Below are 18,296 nucleotides of genomic sequence, written 5' to 3'. Positions count from 1 at the left end.
TTATTTTTGAAGTGAAAATGGTCTTTAAACACACTGGTTGTTTGTTGATGTCAGTTTGGGTCTAACATGAGAAAGCGAACCTACTAGAGAACAGATTGCTTCCGCCTTAAGATAGTTTGATGCAAAAAATGTCATTTTTATTGCGGCCATCCTCTTTGCCAGACTGCTTCCTACCTGCCACAGCCCAAAATCAGGAATGACATCAAACAGATTTCAATTTGAGAATATTTACAAACTCTTTCCATGTCAATATAACGGTGTTTTTAACATAGAGCTGAAATGGTCAACCATTTCCCTCTGATCATCATCTACAGGGGGAGAATGGAGGAATAAAGACAATTTGAAGATTATTAACCTCCGCCATCGAAGATCGCAGGTTACTGTTTTCACCCCTTTCTGTGTTTGTTTGTTTTGTTTGTTTGTGAACAGTATTACGGAAAAACTCCTCGACGGATTTCGACGAAACTTTGTGGGGGGGTTAGGTATGGTCCAAGGATCATGTCATTAGATTTTGGACTTGGTCCAAAATCCAATATGGCCACTATGGCGGCCATTTTGAAAAAATATTTGAATTTTTTTTTTTTGCATTTCTACATGTTTTAAGTGATTTCCAACCCCCCCCCCAAAAAAAAATTGTTAGAGGAAAAAAAAAATTTTTGCAACTTTTTTTTCAACAAAATTTCGATTTTTTTTTTTTCATTTCTACATGTTATAAGTGATTTCCAACAAAAAACATGCCAAAATTATAATTGCGGCTGATTTTGAAACTTCAGGTGGATATACCCACGTGAAATCAATTTCTGTTTCAAGGAATCTAGTCAAAGGGCGGAGGAGCTCCTTGTGAGCCAACGGCCATCCATATCTAGTGCCCAACTGTGTCTGCGGACGTCCTCCTGCAGTTGGGTTACTTCTTATTAGGAGGTTGGTGGCAGGATTTGCACTCCAGCCACCGTAAAACGCTTCATTCCGCAAAACGCAAAAACGCAAAAAAATCTGAAAACCCACTCCGTGGGAGTACCTCCTGTGCAGCTTCCCTTCGCAGGGCAGCTCACCGGATGATGGGATTGGGGCAAAGCCTTCGGGACCCCCAATCTTTGATAGGAGGGAAACCACGGGGTAACATGCCTGGGTCAGATTGCGGGAGAGTGTGTCGGAGTGGTGCTGAGGTGTCGTCCACCAGACGGCGGTCTCCTTGGGTTAACCTGAGGCGGTCCCTTCGGGTGGGTGCCTGGAATGTCCTATCCCTAAGAGAGGATGATCACCTGTCTCTGTTATCATCTGAGCTCAAGCGTTTGGACATCGGGATTGCAGCTCTCTCTGAGGTTCGGAGACCGGATTGCGGCGAGATAATGGTGGGTGGTTACACCTACTATTGGTCTGGTCGCTCTGATGGTTACCATACCCAAGGAGTTGCTGTAGCTGTGTCCAATAAGCTGACCCCAATGATAATTGAGGTAACACCGGTCAACGAGCGTACTATGAGATTAAGGATTCGTCACTCCTTAGGTGTCATTTCCCTGGTCTCTATTTATGCTCCGACTGAGGCGAGTGATCTTACCGTGAAGGACACATTCTACGCCACACTCGAGTCTGTGGTTGATCAGTGCCCCAGACGAGATACACTTCTAGTCTTGGGGGATTTCAATGCATCGACTGGAACTGATAGGGATGGTTATGAGGTGTGTGTTGGTCCCCATGGGTCAGGAACTATGAACCAGAATAGCACTAAGTTCCTTGACTTTGCAAGAAGTCATGGACTTAGGGTGGCTGGTTCATGGTTTCAGCGCCCGCAAGCTCATCGCTGGACTTGGTATTCCAACGCTGGCGTGTGGCAAAGGAGATTGACCATGTCCTCATTGACGGTCGTTGGAGGATGATCCAGAACTGCAGGGTCTACCGGAGTGCTCAGTTCCTCAATACTGACCACAGGCTTGTTGTAGCAACTCTAAAGCTGCACCTTAAATCCTGGAGAATGGTACCATCCCAGCCTAGGCTGGATGTTGCCAAGCTCAGGGATGAGAGAGTAGCTGAGGAGTTTGCGAACAGGCTGAGTGGACACTTGGGGGGTCTGGGTGCTTTGGGGGTCCTGAAGAGTTGTGGAGCACCTTCAAGACCACCGTCCTTGATGTTGCCGGTGGATGCCTTGGAGTTCACCGCAGGGCAAAGAAGAATTTTGTCTCTCAAGGGACACTGGATACCATTGACCAGAGTCGCAGGGCCAGGCTGAATGGCAGAGCTGAGCTGTTCAGGGAGCTGAGGCGTAAAACTGTACGTGCACTGAGGGTGGACAAGGAGGCCTATGTGCGAGGAATCTGTGAGGGGGTTGAGCATCACCTGTGGACAGGTGATTCTCGTCCCGCTTACAGGGGAATTCGCGCATTACGTTCATCCAAGCCCATCCCTCGGAGCACTGCAGTTCGAGCAGAGAGTGGTAGGCTCTTGACAGAGGAGTCTGAAGTGAAGGCCCGCTGGGCCGGTTACTTTGAGCGGTTGTACCAGGCTGATCCCCCAGCTGTCGAGTTGGACGTCAAGGGTGTTACAATCCCTGTTGCTGACCCTCGAATCAACTGTGGTCCACCATCGCTTGTGGAAACACGGGCTGCGGTGAACCAGTTGAAACGGGGCAAAGCTCCAGGGATCTGTGGCATCCATGCCGAACTTCTCAAGGCTGGTGGAAATGCTGCACTCGCGTCGTTGCATGCAGTTTTGTGCTCTGCCTGGAACACAGGCATCATCCCAACTGACTGGAAGAGGGGCCTTGTTGTCCCTCTCTGGAAAGGGAAGGGTGATCGCCAAGACTGCAACAACTACCGAGGGGTGACGCTGCTCTCAGTGCCGGGCAAGGTCTTTGCTCGGATAATTCTTGATAGGGTTCGCCACCATCTGCTTGAGCACCAGCGTCCAGAGCAGTCAGGCTTTACACCAAAGAGGTCAGCGATTGACCGTATCCTTGCACTTCGTGTCCTCACCGAACGCAGACGAGAGTTTCGGCAGGGGCTGCTTGCAGCCTATGTTGATCTCTGTAAAGCGCTCGATTCAGTGAATCGGGATGTCCTCTGGAGGATTCTTGGTCTTCGTGGGGTGCCACCAAAACTGATCGATCTGATGTCTGAACTCTACTCTGGTACTGAGAGTGCTGTGAAGTGTGGTGGTACCATCTCTGACTTATTTCCAGTTGTTACTGGAGTTCGTCAGGGGTGTGTACTTGCCCCCACACTTTTCAGCACTTGTATGGACTGGATTTTTGGCAGGATGTCGGAGAGATCAAGTTGCGGTGCATCGTTTGGCAATGTCAAGATCTCGGACCTTGATTTTGCAGATGATGCAGTCATCTTTGCGGAGACTTTAGACATCCTCTTGGGGGCCCTCGAGGTGCTGAATGAGGAGTCGGAGCCGTTGGGATTACGGATTTCTTGGGTCAAAACAAAGATCCAGGCTTTCGGTGACATCTTGGATGCTGCTGTCCTGTCTGTGTCTGTTTGTGGTGAGGATGTTGAGGTCGTGGATAGATTCACTTACCTTGGCAGTGATATTCATGTCTCCGCAGGTTGTGAGCCGGAGGTCAATAGACGTCTGGGTCGGGCCTGGGGAGTCATGGATTCACTGGATCATGGGGTGTGGCGCTGCCGGTACCTGTGCGGGAGGACGAAAGTCCGAGTCTTCAGGTCCTTGGTACTTCCAGTCTTGCTCTATGGGTGCGAGACTTGGACTTTGACCAGGATCTGAGACGGAGACTTAATTCCTTTGGTACCAGGTCTCTTCGGAGAATCCTTGGCTATCGCTGGTCGGATTTTGTGTCCAACGAGCGGTTGCTGAGAGAGACTCGGATGAGATTTGTTACCTGCATAGTCCGTGAGCGTCAGCTGCGGCTGTATGGACATGTGGCTCGTTTTCCTGACGCTGATCCTGCTCACCAGATTCTCTCAGCGAGGGAGTCTCATGAGTGGAGGAGGCCAGTGGGCCGACCACGTGCCTCATGGTTGCAGCAGGTTGACCATCACCTCAAGGAGATGGGGATGGGCCTGGCATCTGCCTGGGGGATGGCCAGACGGAGGCCCCTGGAGTACCGGCGGAAAGTGGACGCAGCGACGCGCTGTTCTGGCACATGCTCCCATACCTGACCTGAATCTAGTTATGACGAATGAATTGAGTATGTAAAAGGGAAAGTTGCAAACTATAACTTTGTGAGCATTGTTGACGTCAAATTGAATGAATAGGATATCAGGTTCACTTGAGTGACCTCGCAGTATTGGCGGCAGAGGTTTTGCACTCTACCGAGTGCTCCCCCTCTAGTTGATCTTTGAAATACCATGACCATAATAAAAATACTTAACATATTTTTTGAACAATTTCACACTTTATTTTTGGTCGACTGAATCATGGGTTTGACATTCACATGGATGGCCCATCTGGGATTGGCAGGATAGGTTAGAAGTTTGCGGACTCATATTTTTACTGTCTTTCTTGGTTTGAATCTCGACCCAACTATAAACTTTCATTCTAGTGTTTTGCAGGCAGGGCAAGGCATATGTGTGTGAACCGTCCCTTGGATGGGCGTTAAACAGGAATACCATCTGCCAGCATTAGTTGGTAGATGCTAAAGATCTCATTGTGTCCTTCGTGAAGGGTAAGGGAGCTATCTTCGGCATCCTGAACAAATTCCAAATTCCTGCCTAAACCTGCAGGTAGAAAGCAGTTTGGTAATCTTGGAGGTCCCTTGACACTAGTTTACACTGCTTTCTATCGCATAGTGTGGTTTTTATTTGTTTGGCAGCTCCTACACTACAAAGAAATTCAAATTATCAGGTTGTTTTCATGTCACATGTGAAAGGCTGTCTTTGGCTTTGAAGGGTAACCGTGATGACAACTCACCCAGGGCAGGTCAGAATTTGGAAAATTCTTCAGGGATCCACTATATTGGCTGCTCTTAGAGCACCCTTATTCTGGACATTTCCATCTGTCTGTCTGCGAAATTTTGGTCAAGCCTAGGGGCTAAACCACTCAACCGATTCCAATTAAATTTGGTAGGTAGAACCATTATTTCTGGGAATCGTGTGCTTTCGAATATGGGACCCCGGGCCCTAGCAACGGCATAGCAACGGCCCTTTAAAGTGGTCAAAAAATCGAAAAAAAATAAATCGAAGCTTCGAGTTCTGTGCACAATCTCTCTAGCTCCCTTCATGGCAATTTGCAGCCCTAACAAAAAATATTTGTAGGAGGAGATAGGTTTTGGGCGAGTACATGTCGAACATTTCACAAATGGTTAATTGTGAATATCTCTATGAGAAAGAGTCTGATTTTGATGAAACTTGGGTGAAATGTGTACAATGTGGCTAGCATGTACACAAAAATGAAGAATGGTTGCTATTCACACCTCCGTTGCTTAGCAACAGCTAAAATACTTTATCGTACATCGTACACTTATTGTGGACGACAAAGAAATCAATATCTCCGAAACTGGACCTCCGAGGGACCTGTTTTTTTTTTGTGCCCAAGGAGAATGTCTTGCAGCATCATATAAAAAAATAAAATCTTTAGTGAATAGATAAATGGAATTACCAGGGCTGCCATTTGTTAGAGTCTCTTTGGAAACATGTCTGAAATTTCACAAGGCGGGTTTCTGGGCACAAACTAAGAGGGCTGTGATAATCATATTTATTGTGCTAAATTGATTGATAGCATGTACATGAATATCGGCTAGTCGCGTCGGCCAGCTTTCCATCTAGAGCGAGCAGCCATGTCGCCTACCGGCTTGTCGTTTTTCGTTTTCTTTCTTACTTTGATAAAGCCAACTTATAAAGCATCCTGGAGATTGTGGATGGATTCCTCATCACTGATGAGGGATTCATTCTACAAAAAAAGAGGCAATACCCCTGAGCACTCACTTAGTCGAATAATGATACTGGGGGAGGAAGTCATTATGGGAAGGAATCAGCAAACTGTACCAATGAACCAGTGTTATAGCAAATACCTATTTTGGGGGGCAATCCCTCCCCATAAACCCCCCTTAGACCCAGATAAAAAAAATAGGATGAACAAACTTCGGTACATCACAGGTGATGAAAGTTGTGGTCAAGTTTCATCAGAATTGTTTGTGTAGTTTCTGAGAAGAAAGCAAATACCTATTTTGGGGGCAACCTCCAGTTGACCTCCTAAGGGCCCGATTATTATTATTTAATGTGGTGAACAAACTTTAGGACATACCAGGCGATGAAGGTTGTGGTGAAGTTTCATCGGAATTGTTTGTGTGGTTTCAGAGAAGAAGTTGCAAGTGTTGATGGATGGATGGACGGACAGACAATGATGTATGTCTGAGAAATGGTTGGGGACACGTTGAAGTGAGTAAATGGCTGCCAGTCGGCCATCTTGGATCTGATCTCGAAAAAAAATGACGTGCATATGTAAGCCATCATTCATTATTTGTGTGCCAAGTTTGAACAACATCGGTAAATGCATGTCTGAGAAATGGTTGAGGACGTGTTCGATCCTGGGATTTTTTTTTACAACTAAAATGGCCACCAGTCTACCAGTCGGCCATCTTTGATCACATCGCGAAACAAAATGCACATATTATATGTACACCAGCATGTGTTTTCCTTGTGCCAAGAATAAAATTGGTCCATACATGTCTGAGGTATGGTTCCGGATACATGCACAGACACAAAAATTGAGACCAAATTCATAAGCCTCCGTTTTGGACCAAGTCAAACATGGGCAAATAATGATTAATGCAAATCCAGGCGTGTAAGATGAGGAGGTGCCATTGATGGGGGAAATGCTCATAGCTTGTGTCACTTTAGAAACGCCATATATTATATATTCATCATGTTTATTTACACGTGTGTACATCTCTAAGTGTCTCGCAAAGACGGCACTTCACAAAGCAACACCAAATAAATCTGCATTCACAGCGCTGAGCTGTCCGCATCACAAAGGTGTTGTAGCCACGACCACAACACAGTGACCCACAGCTGCCAACCCCCTCCATGGACTTGTTACATTCTCGGCCATTCGTTCCCAGCACGTCTTGCTTGGCATCTGTCGTGCAGAAATCCGGAGACCTTTCCACATGTATAAGATCATCTTGATGGATGCTGCTCGAGTCTTCAACTTTCTGTAATTTCCCAGCTCTCTTTGCCACCAAGATGCTTCTCTCATGTTTTCCCTTGAGCAGGAAGCCAACCTTTTGAAAGCTGGACATGGTCTTCCAGCACGTTTTCATAGCACAGGAGCCGGACACGCCATGACAGCGACAGTTGATTTCTAAGAGTTTCAGAACAGCCTGACAAGGACATACCAACATGTACACATCAGGTTCCATGGATCAAATTATTATAGGAATAAAAATATAAAATTCCAAACCAAATTAAACAACTAATGTGATTAAGATAGAAATTTCACGTTGTGTTCTGACAGATAGTAAAGGTCAAACAATTTTAGTTTAGGTCAGGAAATTTGGCCTCGGCTGTCATATCACTTCATATGGCTGTAGGTTCACCACTTTTGTCTATTGTAATCTTGAAGAGGTAATTATCTCAAGGTGGTCAGTGGTAAAGGTAGTCAACTCCTCAACCAAACAATATGGGAATTGGCAAAGTGGCCATCTATTTATTAAATTATACTAAAATTTGGCAATTCCCTGTATGTGGGTATGTACACGACGTGGCCAAAAGAATGTGGACACCTCTTCTAATTAGTGAATTCGGCTATTTCAGCCACAACCATTGCTGCCAGGTGTATAAAACCAAGCACACAGCCATGCAATCTCAATAGACAAACATGGGCAGTAGAATGGGCCGTACTGAAGAGATCAGTGACTTTCAACGTGGCACCGTCATAGGATGCCACCTTTACAACAAGTCAGTTCGTCAAATTTCTGCCCTTCTAGAGCTGCCCCAGTCAACTGTAAGTGCTGTTATTGTGACGTGGAAACGTCTAGGAGCAACAACAGCTCAGCCGTGAAATGGTAGGCCACACAAGCTCACAGAACGGGACCACTGAGTGCTGAAGCACGTAGCATGAGAAAATCGTCTGTCATCAGTTGAAACACTCACTACCGAGTTCTAAACTGAATGGAAGCAGCGTGAGCACAAACACTGTTCACAGAGAGCTTCATGAAATGGGTTTCCATGGCTGAGTAGCTGCACACAAGCCGAAGATCACCGTATGCAATGCCAAGAGTCAGCTGGAGTGGTGTAAAGCTCACCGCCATTGAACTTGAGAGCAGTGGAAGCGCGTTCCCTGGAGTGATGAAACATGCTTCACTATCTGGAAGTCTGACGGACTAATCTTGGTTTGGCAGATACAAAGAGAACACTACCTGCCCTAATGCATAGTGCCAACTGTAAAGTTTGGTGGAGGAAGAATAATGGTCTGGGGCTGTTTTTCATGGTCTGGGCTGGTCCCCTTCGTTCCAGTGAAGGGAAATCTTAACGCCACAGCATACAATGTCATTCTAGATGATTCTGAGCTTCCAACTTTGTGGCAACAGTTTGGAGAAGGCCCTTTCCTGTTTCAGCATGGCAATGCTCCTGTGCACAAATTGAGGTCCATACAGAAATGCTTTGCCGAGATCGATGTTGAAGAACTTGACTGGCCTGCACAGAGCCCTTACCTCAACCCATCAAACACCTTTGGGATGAATTGGAACGCTGACTGCGAGCTGGACCTAATCGCCCAACATCAGTGCTCGACCTCACTAATGCTCTTGTGGCTGAACGGAAGCCAATCCCCGCATCAATATTCCAACATCTCTTGGAAAGCCTTCCCAGAAGAGTGGAGGCTGTTATAGCAGCAAAGGGGGGACCAACTCTATATTAATGCCCATGATTTTGGAATGAGATGTTAGACAAGCAGGTGTCCACATACTTTTGGCCATGTTATGTATGTCTGAAGCTGATAGAATCAAAACCGTTTCGCTAATCCTCATCAAATTTTGCATACATGCTGGGGTACCTAGAGTCAGATCATATGGGAACAACATAACCCCTGCCTCCCCGTCTCTCTCTCTCTCTCTCTCTCTCTCTCTCTCTCTCTCTCTCTCTCTGTCTCTGTCTCTGTCTCTGTCTCTGTCTCTGTCTCTGTCTCTGTCTCTCTCCGTGAGGGTGGTGAGACGACTTGGAATTTTCGCCTGTACATGTAGCATCATGCAATAACTACTGCCAGAGGGAGGGATATTGAGGGTTTGGAAACGATGATGCCAATTCTGAAAAAAAAAATCCCCACTCCTGGAAGGAGCGGTTATTACTAGTCTGTCAAAATTAAAGAATTTCTCCCACCTCACCTACTTATGTCCCATACTTCTCTCTCTTATCCTCCACCCTCCTCTTCCAGTTCTATATTTTTCAACTAAGCATACTTCCCCACCCCTAACCTCTGCCTGGTCTCTTGTGTTTGTAACAAGTGGATTTTCTGACGGGTACAAAACGTCCCAGGGACACAATAGGTATGGTGAAAACAGGTATTTCCACCTGAATTTTGGGCCGTAAGAAGTTATTTATCACAGCGTCGGTATGCAGGTCCAAAAGGAGTTCATGACACGTAACTTAATCAAAATCAGATGGGGGCACACAAGCTAATTAACAAAGCTGAGACAATGACATTTGAAACAAGACTCATACCAGAACCTCATTGAAGTGCCTTCACAGTCAGGTCACTCTTTGGACATAGTGAAAAAAAATCATTGACATAGCTTCCAGGTGGAAGTAGAATGTCAGGTAAGGTCATGTGTTGTTCATGGCTAAGGCTCACAGAGTCCTTCCCCATTAATTTAATTGAATAATAAAAAGTACATCATGAAAATTTACTAACTAGTGAGCAAAAAATCTCTGGCTAAATATTTATTTGGTCCCCACACACAGTGACCTTTCCTTAGAAAGACTTGAGCATGCTGCGACAAGTAATATCAAGACCCGTAAACGCAAGATATATGATATTCCTACACAACCAAGGACAGCAGGTAGGGACGTGCTTATGTGACACACCTGCCGCCCAGCCTCATTGTTGTGCAGGTTCATAAGAGAGCTCACAGAGCGACCATTCTCTGCTGCATCAACAAACTTGCGGCAGAATGTAATTCCATAATGAACGTTATCAGAGCAGCCCCCCCACTGCCAGCCCTCATCACTTGAACTCCTGGAGAGTGAAGGGTCACAAGAGCACCCTCGTAGCTCTCCGGCACTGCATCCGCGGGTCACAGAGAAGGTCAGACCGGCGCTACTGATGGCATGGATGAATGCCGTCTCCCTGCTCGCTACCACAAATGGATAGAGGTCAATGAAGCGAGAAGCAAAACAGCAGAGCTATGCCATTACCATCTACAGATCATTCTAATCCCTTATTCTTATAGATTAAGTAAGCTGAGTCTGCAGTTTAAATGTAAAAAGATGAGTGCATATATATATATATATATATATATATATATATATATATATATATATATATATATATATATTTCCTCTTTTTATTGTAAGAAAGGCACTTCAAACCAACAGTTTTCCAGATCTACCCTGATAATTTGAGCAATAAGCAACAGCTGATTTTGGTCTTTTGTTTGGAAGCGCCTTTCTTCTTTCAAAAATGTATAATCCCAACAGCCTCAACATCATACGTGTGTGTGTGTGTGTGTGTGTGTGTGTGTGTGTGTATGTGTATGTATGTATGTATGTATGTATTTAAATATATATGTATATTCAGTATATACATATATATATGCATGTATTTAAATATATATGTATATATATATTATTTTATTTTATATTTTTTGAAGTTTTTGTATTTTTTTTTCTTTTTCCCAGGGGAGGGGGAATGGGCTTGGTTAAAAAACACACATCAACCACAGAACACCCCTTGACGAGACCTCCACCAACAGCACTCTGTACACATGCACACAATCACCCATCAATGCTCAAACTACCTAAAAGTCCTGTCAACCTCTCCATACCCCTCCATCTCCATAACTTCCAGGTACCGATCAAATTCCAATTTAAACTTATCTACTATTTCTGCTGCCACTACCTTTCCAGGGAGGCTATTCCATGCATTAACTACTCTCTGAGTAAAAGTCCCTTACCTTGCTACCATCTAAACTTTCCGATTCTTGATTCTCAAGCTATGGCCCCTGGTTCTGGTCTACTCTTGAGTAATTCATCTTCACTTATTTTTTCTATACCTTTCATTATCTTAAACATCTCTATCATATCGCCTCGTAACCGCCTCCTTTCCAGTGAATAAACCCCTTTTTTCCTTCAACCGCTCCTCATAGCTGAGTCCAGCTAAGCCCGGAATCAATCGAGTAGCCCTGCATTGAACCCTCTCTCTGGCATCTATGTCCTTCCTGAGCCGTGATGACCAAAACTGCACAGAATATTCTGGATGTGACCCTCACTAAATTCCTGTACAATATTAACACCACCTCTTTTGATTGATAAATGACTCCCCTCCTTATACAGCCTAAAACCCTACTTGCTTTACCTACAGCTGCCTGGCACTGTGCTGCCTGCTTACCTCCCATATCTATTATCACCCCCAGATCCTTCTCCTGTGTGACGAGCTCCAAAATTACCCCTTCCATCATGTAATCTCTATTTTCATTGTTATTTCCCATCCCCAACACCTTACACTTACTCAGGTTAAATTTCACCCACCAGTCTTTTGCCCAATCTGTGCAAGCATCAATACTTTCCTGAATCTGATCACCACCCCCTTTACTATCCACCTTACCTCCAAGCTTTGTGTCATCTGAAAATTTGGAAAGCTTACTCTTCACCTAACTGTCCAAATCGTTGATGTAAATAATGTTTAATAATGGTCCAAGTACTGATCCCTGAGGTACCCTCACGACTTGCATCCTCCCACTCACAGCCACTCTTTGCTTGTGATCACGAAGCCAGTTTGAAATCCAATTAGCTATCTGACCAGCAACTCCACAAGCCCTCACTTTGGGTAATAACCTCCGATGTGGTACCAGAAGGGATGGTGTTGACTGTGTGATGTGCAGTGTTAGCTTGTCCCAGATGTAACGCTTTGAATTTAAACCCAAAAGTTAAGTTTTTGTCTCATCTGGTCACAAAATTTTTCTCCACATGCATGCAGTATCATTGAGATGCTTTTTGCAAACTCCATGCATGCTTTTAGATGTGTCTTTTTCAGTAATGGCTTCTTTCTTGCCAACTGTCCATGAAGGCCAGCTTTGTGGCAGGAACTGGATATTGTTTGTTGATGAACAATGACCCCCATCTCAGATATAGAGCCTTGCAGATCTTTCAAAGTCATTGTTGGATTTACAGTGACATCCAGAACTGGTTTCCTGTTTGCCTGCTGCTGAGTTTGATTGAGTGACCTGATCTGGGTAGAGTCTGGGTGGTGTGATACATCTTCCCCTTCTTAATGATGGATTTCACTGTACTCAAAGGGATAATGAGTGACTTCAAAATATTATTTTAACCCTCTCCTGAACAGTGTTTCTCCACCACTCTATGTCTGACTTCTTTGGAAAGCTTCATGTTTGCCTTGTTAGTTGACCAAGTGAGTTGCACCTTTAAAATCCTGAGATAAGTATGGGAGTTTAATAATTAAGTTAAACCACTGATTACATACAGGGGAAACCTATTACACTTATTTTGTAACCTTTCAAACAAATAATTTACATCTTAAGTAATTTACACTTTATTAGGCAAAGGGTTTGACTAATTATGCAAATGAGAATCATCTGATTTTTCTCTGTTCATCGAACTTATTCACATTTTATCTTCATTTTTTAGCTTTATCACTTTGAAGTAGTTTGTGAAGACTATATATATATATTAACTTTGATTTGAAAACATCACGAAGCGAGAAGAGCACTCGGTCGAGCACATACCTCCGCCGTGCAATGCCTGATCCACGAGAATATATCGGGCCCAATACATTTTTGAAATATCATGCGATACAGTACTATATCATTTTTGGCCCTACCTCTCAATGGTGAAGAATCACTTTAGAAATTATCAGATCCAGATTCAGATTCGGATCTTCACCAAAATTGAATCAATTCGTCCACGCCACACACCCAACATGTCTACCAAGATTCATCCGAATCCGTTGTCAACTTCTTGAGATATCGTGCTATATATAGTTTTTGGCCCGATCGCTCAATGGTGAAGAATCACTTTTAAAATTCTAGTAGTCGGATCCAGATCCGGATCTTCACCAAAATCGAATCAAATCATCCTTTTCACACACCGAACCTGTCCACAACTTTTTGAGATATCCTGTAAACAAACAGAGAGAAAGGGGTGAAAACATAACCTCCTTCCCCTTCGGTGGTGGAGGTAATAAGATCAGGTGGCATCAAATGTGAAAACTTTGGAAGGGTGGAGGGGGGGGGGGCAGTGAATACTTTTGCAGGCCGCTGTAAACTTCCACCAACAAATACTGGCAGACGGGACACCCATTTACCATCCATCCGATGGACGGCACACACATCGATGAATCACCAGGAGGACAATTTATAGCTGCGTCCAGATTCAATCCCAGGCTAGACAGCTATGGAGGTGAGTGTGTGTACCTCCAGGCCATTCTGCAAGCACAGTATAAATTGATGAGGTACATATAACACACGTGTTATGAGCTAAACAGTCTCCTTTATCTTTCTTTTTCTCCCTTTCCTTTGTGTGAATGTTTAATTAAATTTTACTTCACAGGAGTCACTCAATGAAGAGCATCTGCATATCGAGTAAAAATGACAAGCAAGTATAAACTGATTGGCCTTTTAGTGTTTCCATCTGAATTGATGGTTTATGATGCCCAGAAGCCAGGTTCAAAATCCCATACACTATTTGTATTTTCCTTTGTCTACAAATGTCCTTGTCATTCATGTCGAAAACTAAATTTGGTGTTTACAAATGTCTTTGTTTAATTGTAATATATGTAGAAGCTACTGCATGAGCCTGAGATTGCACGCACACACACACACACACTTATGGTTGCTACTGCCACCATGATGTAAAAACATAATTACGCAATGTTCAATATCTAAACAGCAATGAACAATTGATGAAAATAGTGTGGAGAAAAATCACCAAGTACAGGAGGGAACATTCAATAAAACATCAATCTTTTTCGGAGAACGATGGGCCGAGGACCAGGTCGAGCTTGAAAATGGTCAAATTAAAGCGGTTAACGGTGGCACACGGCGTACTACTGCGAGTCGATTCCGGCGTGACACTTGACATATCCTTTGCTCCTTCACAGTTGTCAACACTTAGTCCTCGCACTCCACTGCAAGTAGTTACCAGCTTGGGGTGCTGGAGGTGATGTGTGATCTGCTTTATTGATTTTGTCGATAGAATGTAGACGGAAAGATTTTACTTGATGGAATAATTTGCTTCGTGCGCTTGATGGATGGGATCACAGGATGCTTGTTTCAACTCATCCTTGTTTGTTTTGACTGCATCTTGCCATGGATTTCCTGGAAGGTAATTAAGTGCAAAAATATGGAAAAAGCCATCCCTTGTTTTCATTCAGTTGTGTAAATATTTATTTGCGAGAACTCGATTGAGCCCCCATGTCCAGATTGTTAACAGCAGGCACCCCGGTGGTTCTGCTCCATGCTGCATGTTCCATTGTCTGAATTTTGTCTCAGCTATTTAGCTGAAAGAGAAAAACCTGTAGAGCGATGCCAAGAGGTTGGATTGCTCTTGGCTGGGGTGGAGACGGTGAGCAACAGAGGCAAACGGAGAACTGCAGAAAGAGAACCTCTGCCTGGAGAATATCCGCATGCAGCCATCCAAAGCCAGGAGATGCATGGATGCTGCTTGGGGGTGACAGCCTGGGCGAAGTTGTTCCCTGCACAGAGTTTGATCTCCCTCGCAACTATTTGAAGAGGACTGAGTTTTGTCTCATGTGCTGGAGATCAAGCTAACACCAGAAATTAGCAACTTGTAACTTGTACATTGTGCTGAAGGTACTGGCTCCTCAAATTCTTTGTTATCCAAGGCAACCAAGCTCTTCTCGTAGCTTATTGACTTCCTCTACACTTGTTGTCAGCATGTGGCTCTCAATGGGATCCTCTCATCTCCTATCCATGCCAAGTCTTCAGTGGTCCAATGAGTGTCTTGGGCCCAGTCCTGTTCCTTATCTTCATTGACTATCTTTGTGATTATTTGGACTATCCTGATTATCTCATTGCCGATGACTCCACCCTCTGCCACAGCATCTCTCATCCTTCAAATAGGGAGGCAACAGCCTCTTTCCTCTCTGCAAAGCTTGGTAGGATCAGGAGCTGGTCCAACATTTGAAATGTCTTTTAACCACGACAAATCCCACACACTCACCCTCGATCTCCAAAAAAAAAAAACCATCTGGCAGACCCTTCTATCTACTTCCTTCAACCTCTTGAAGAAGTTCAGTCACTAAAACTTTTGAGACTCACATCAGCAATGATCCTTTCATGGGATAACCATATATCCAAGTTGACCTGCAAAGCAAGCAGCACATTGAGCATCCTCCATCATGCAAAGTCTTTCCTTGGCAAATCTGAACTTTTATCAGCTAACAAGGCCATCATTCACAACTCATTGGGGTCCTGATCTCCTCGTTTGGTTGCACCAATGCTTCACACCTTTCACTTATTGATGCAGTGTAATCGGAGGCCATCAAAATCAATGGAAACTCCTGCAAAGTAGTTGAATCGTTGGGCCTCTTGTTCCCACATCGAAGACAGGTTGATGGGTTTTCAGCTTTCTACCACTATCTTTCTGGTCTTGTTCCTGCTACCCATTCCTTGCTCTGACTACACACCCCCTCCCCCAAATCCATGTTCTCTCTTCATCTTCACTCATTTGTTCCTTTTTTTTTTTCCTCTCACCTGTGAACCAACTTACTCAGTCTGTACAATTACGTTCTTCCCCACCAAAGGTTTCAAGATGGCTGTTCACCACCATCTCAAGTTGGTCTGGTCACCACCATCACCACCTCTCAACTTTTTGACACAGTCTGGCACCCTGCCCTACTCACCAAACTCTCTTCCCATGGTATTCAAGGCCATCTCCACTCATGGCTCGCAGACTTCCTCTCCTGTCGCAGTCAACGTGTGGCCCTAAATGGAGTTCTTTCATCCCCTCTTCCTGTGCAGGCTGGAGTTCCTCAAGGTAGCGTTCTGGGCCCTGTTCTTTTTCTGGTTTTCATCAATGATCTCTCGGACTCTCTGGAAAATCCTCTATTTCTCTTTGCCGACGACTCCACCCTCTGCCATACCATCTGTCATCCCTCAGACCGGCAAGCAGCAGCTTCTTCACTCACTGCAGATCTGGATAAAATCACAAACTGGTCCAACACGTGGAACATGTCTTTCAATCCAGACAAATCTCACACTCTCACTATGTCTCTTCGAAAGGACCGTTTACAAAACCCCCCCACATCCACTTTCTCAACAATCCTCTGGAAGAAGTCTTTTCTTTCAAGCTTCTAGGTCTCACTATCTGCCATGACCTTTCCTGGGAAAGTCACATTTCCAACCTCGCCTCAAAAGCCAGTCGCCGACTGGGAATCCTCCGTCGTGCTAAGTCCTTCCTCGGCCCTCTTGAGCTCCTGACCACTTACAAAGCTTTTGTCCGTAGCCTGATGGAGTACTGCTCTCCCCTCTGGGCTGGTGCTCCTGCCTCCCACCTTTCTCGGCTTCACGCTGTCGAAACCAGGGCATTTAAGATCATCGGCATCTCCCGCAATGAAGCTGAGTCTTTGGGCCTCTCACTCAATCACCGCAGGTTGGTCGGTGGTCTTTCTGTCTTCTACCGACTCCTCTCCAGCCTTGCCCCCCCTGCTCTCTCTGCGATTTGTCCCCACCACCTTTCCACAGGGCGCTCAAGGTCCGCCAACAACCCCCTTCTGGTAAAACTACTAAAATCACGAATCACTGCTCATCTTCACTCTTTCATTCCTCCTTTTTCCCACCTTTGGAATAAACTTCCTCACTCTATTCTTTCCCATTCTTCCCTCCAGGCTTTCAAAACACCTGTTCACCACCACCTCTTATCTTCCCCCATCCAAATCCTCGATCTTTTCTACCCCCGATAATCCACCCAAGCCCACTTCCTTCATTTCTCCTGCTTTCCTTCCTGAAAGTCCCTGTAATGTCCATCTTCTCTTCGCCATGTTCCCCGTCCCATCCCCATCCCTCTCCCTTCCACAGTTCACCTAATGTGTCTGTTCCCCACTGTTTTGTCCCTTCCACTCCCGCCCCTCTTGTCTCATGCCTCCTTGCTGTGAGTTGTGAGTTAGCTCTCATACGAGCCTCGACCAAGGTATACAAAAAAAAAAAAGTTTCATGCCCCATTCATATCCATGATCTTTTCAACCATCACTAACTCCCCCCCCACCCCCCACAAACCCAACCCTTCCTTTCCGGCTTATTGTATTTTCCCTCTAATATTCACATTTTTTATTTTCTGTTTCATGTCTGGTATTTTTTTGTCCTTATTTCAGTGCTTGAGTTTGTCATGCTTCAACTTTTCCTCACCCCTGTGTCTCCCCTCACCCCCCACCCTTGTTCTCATTCTTTCAAGTATCCCTCCAACTTATGTTGGTGTGACCCTCTCCCCCCACACTTTTCCACTATGTTTTTCTTGTTTTGATATTTTCTGATCCATTCTGTATTGTGGCTCTTCCACGAGCCTCGACTTTGCACACAAAAAACCCTGTATCCTTTGTGTTTCAAAATCCATATGTCTCTGCATGGAAACCTCAAGGAAACCCAAGTTCCCCTTATGATTGATTACTTATTTCATTGGAATATAACCTGTGAATGTCCGGATAGCCATGCTGATGCGGATATAATATGTGTCTGAAATAGTCATAGAACTGACTCGCACGAGCTAGTTTAGAGAAGTTAACTACTCTTTGTATGAATTAATAAATGAATGTTATTACATAGGAATTGTTATTGTAAACTTGTGGGGATATATATATATATATATATATATATATATATATATATATATATATATATATATATATATATATATATATACATACATACATATATATTGTAAATGTTCTCGCTCCATTCCTCTGTGCATATCCATTATGTGATTTGGAACTTTTGTAAAATAATGATCACAAACTCAAGTGTTACATGGCTTGTGTAATCCTGGTGAATGGATTATAGAGAGAATAAAGTTTTTTGGAATATTGGAGCTTCAGCACATTGGTCCTTTGGGGAAAGTCAATTGGACTTCTGGGATTGTACGGAGAATCCAAGTTACAAGAACTCACCTGAATGGTCTTTTATACTCGAGACTGCAGGTTACCTGGACTAT

At 44.4% G+C, this 18,296-nt stretch overlaps 1 protein-coding gene across 1 annotated transcript in view; it reads right to left on the bottom strand.

Moving 5' to 3' along the window:
• Positions 1-4,281: 4,281 nt before the first annotated feature.
• Positions 4,282-18,296, bottom strand: part of WNT16 (Wnt family member 16) — a 40,205-nt gene continuing 26,190 nt past the window's right edge. Inside the window, exons 3-4 of the mRNA XM_085879900.1 lie at positions 9,984-10,252; positions 4,282-7,282 (exon numbers count right to left, since the gene is read on the bottom strand). Coding sequence (XP_085736026.1) covers positions 6,830-7,282; positions 9,984-10,252 — 722 coding nt within the window. The 3' untranslated portion in view covers positions 4,282-6,829. The remainder of the gene's footprint in view (positions 7,283-9,983; positions 10,253-18,296) is intronic.

Source organism: Eptatretus burgeri, chromosome 4, assembly GCF_056783735.1.
Source record: "Eptatretus burgeri isolate ZD-2024b chromosome 4, Ebu_testis_v1, whole genome shotgun sequence".
Lineage (NCBI taxonomy): Eukaryota > Metazoa > Chordata > Myxini > Myxiniformes > Myxinidae > Eptatretus > Eptatretus burgeri.
This window is presented reverse-complemented; position numbering and strand designations above follow the sequence as displayed.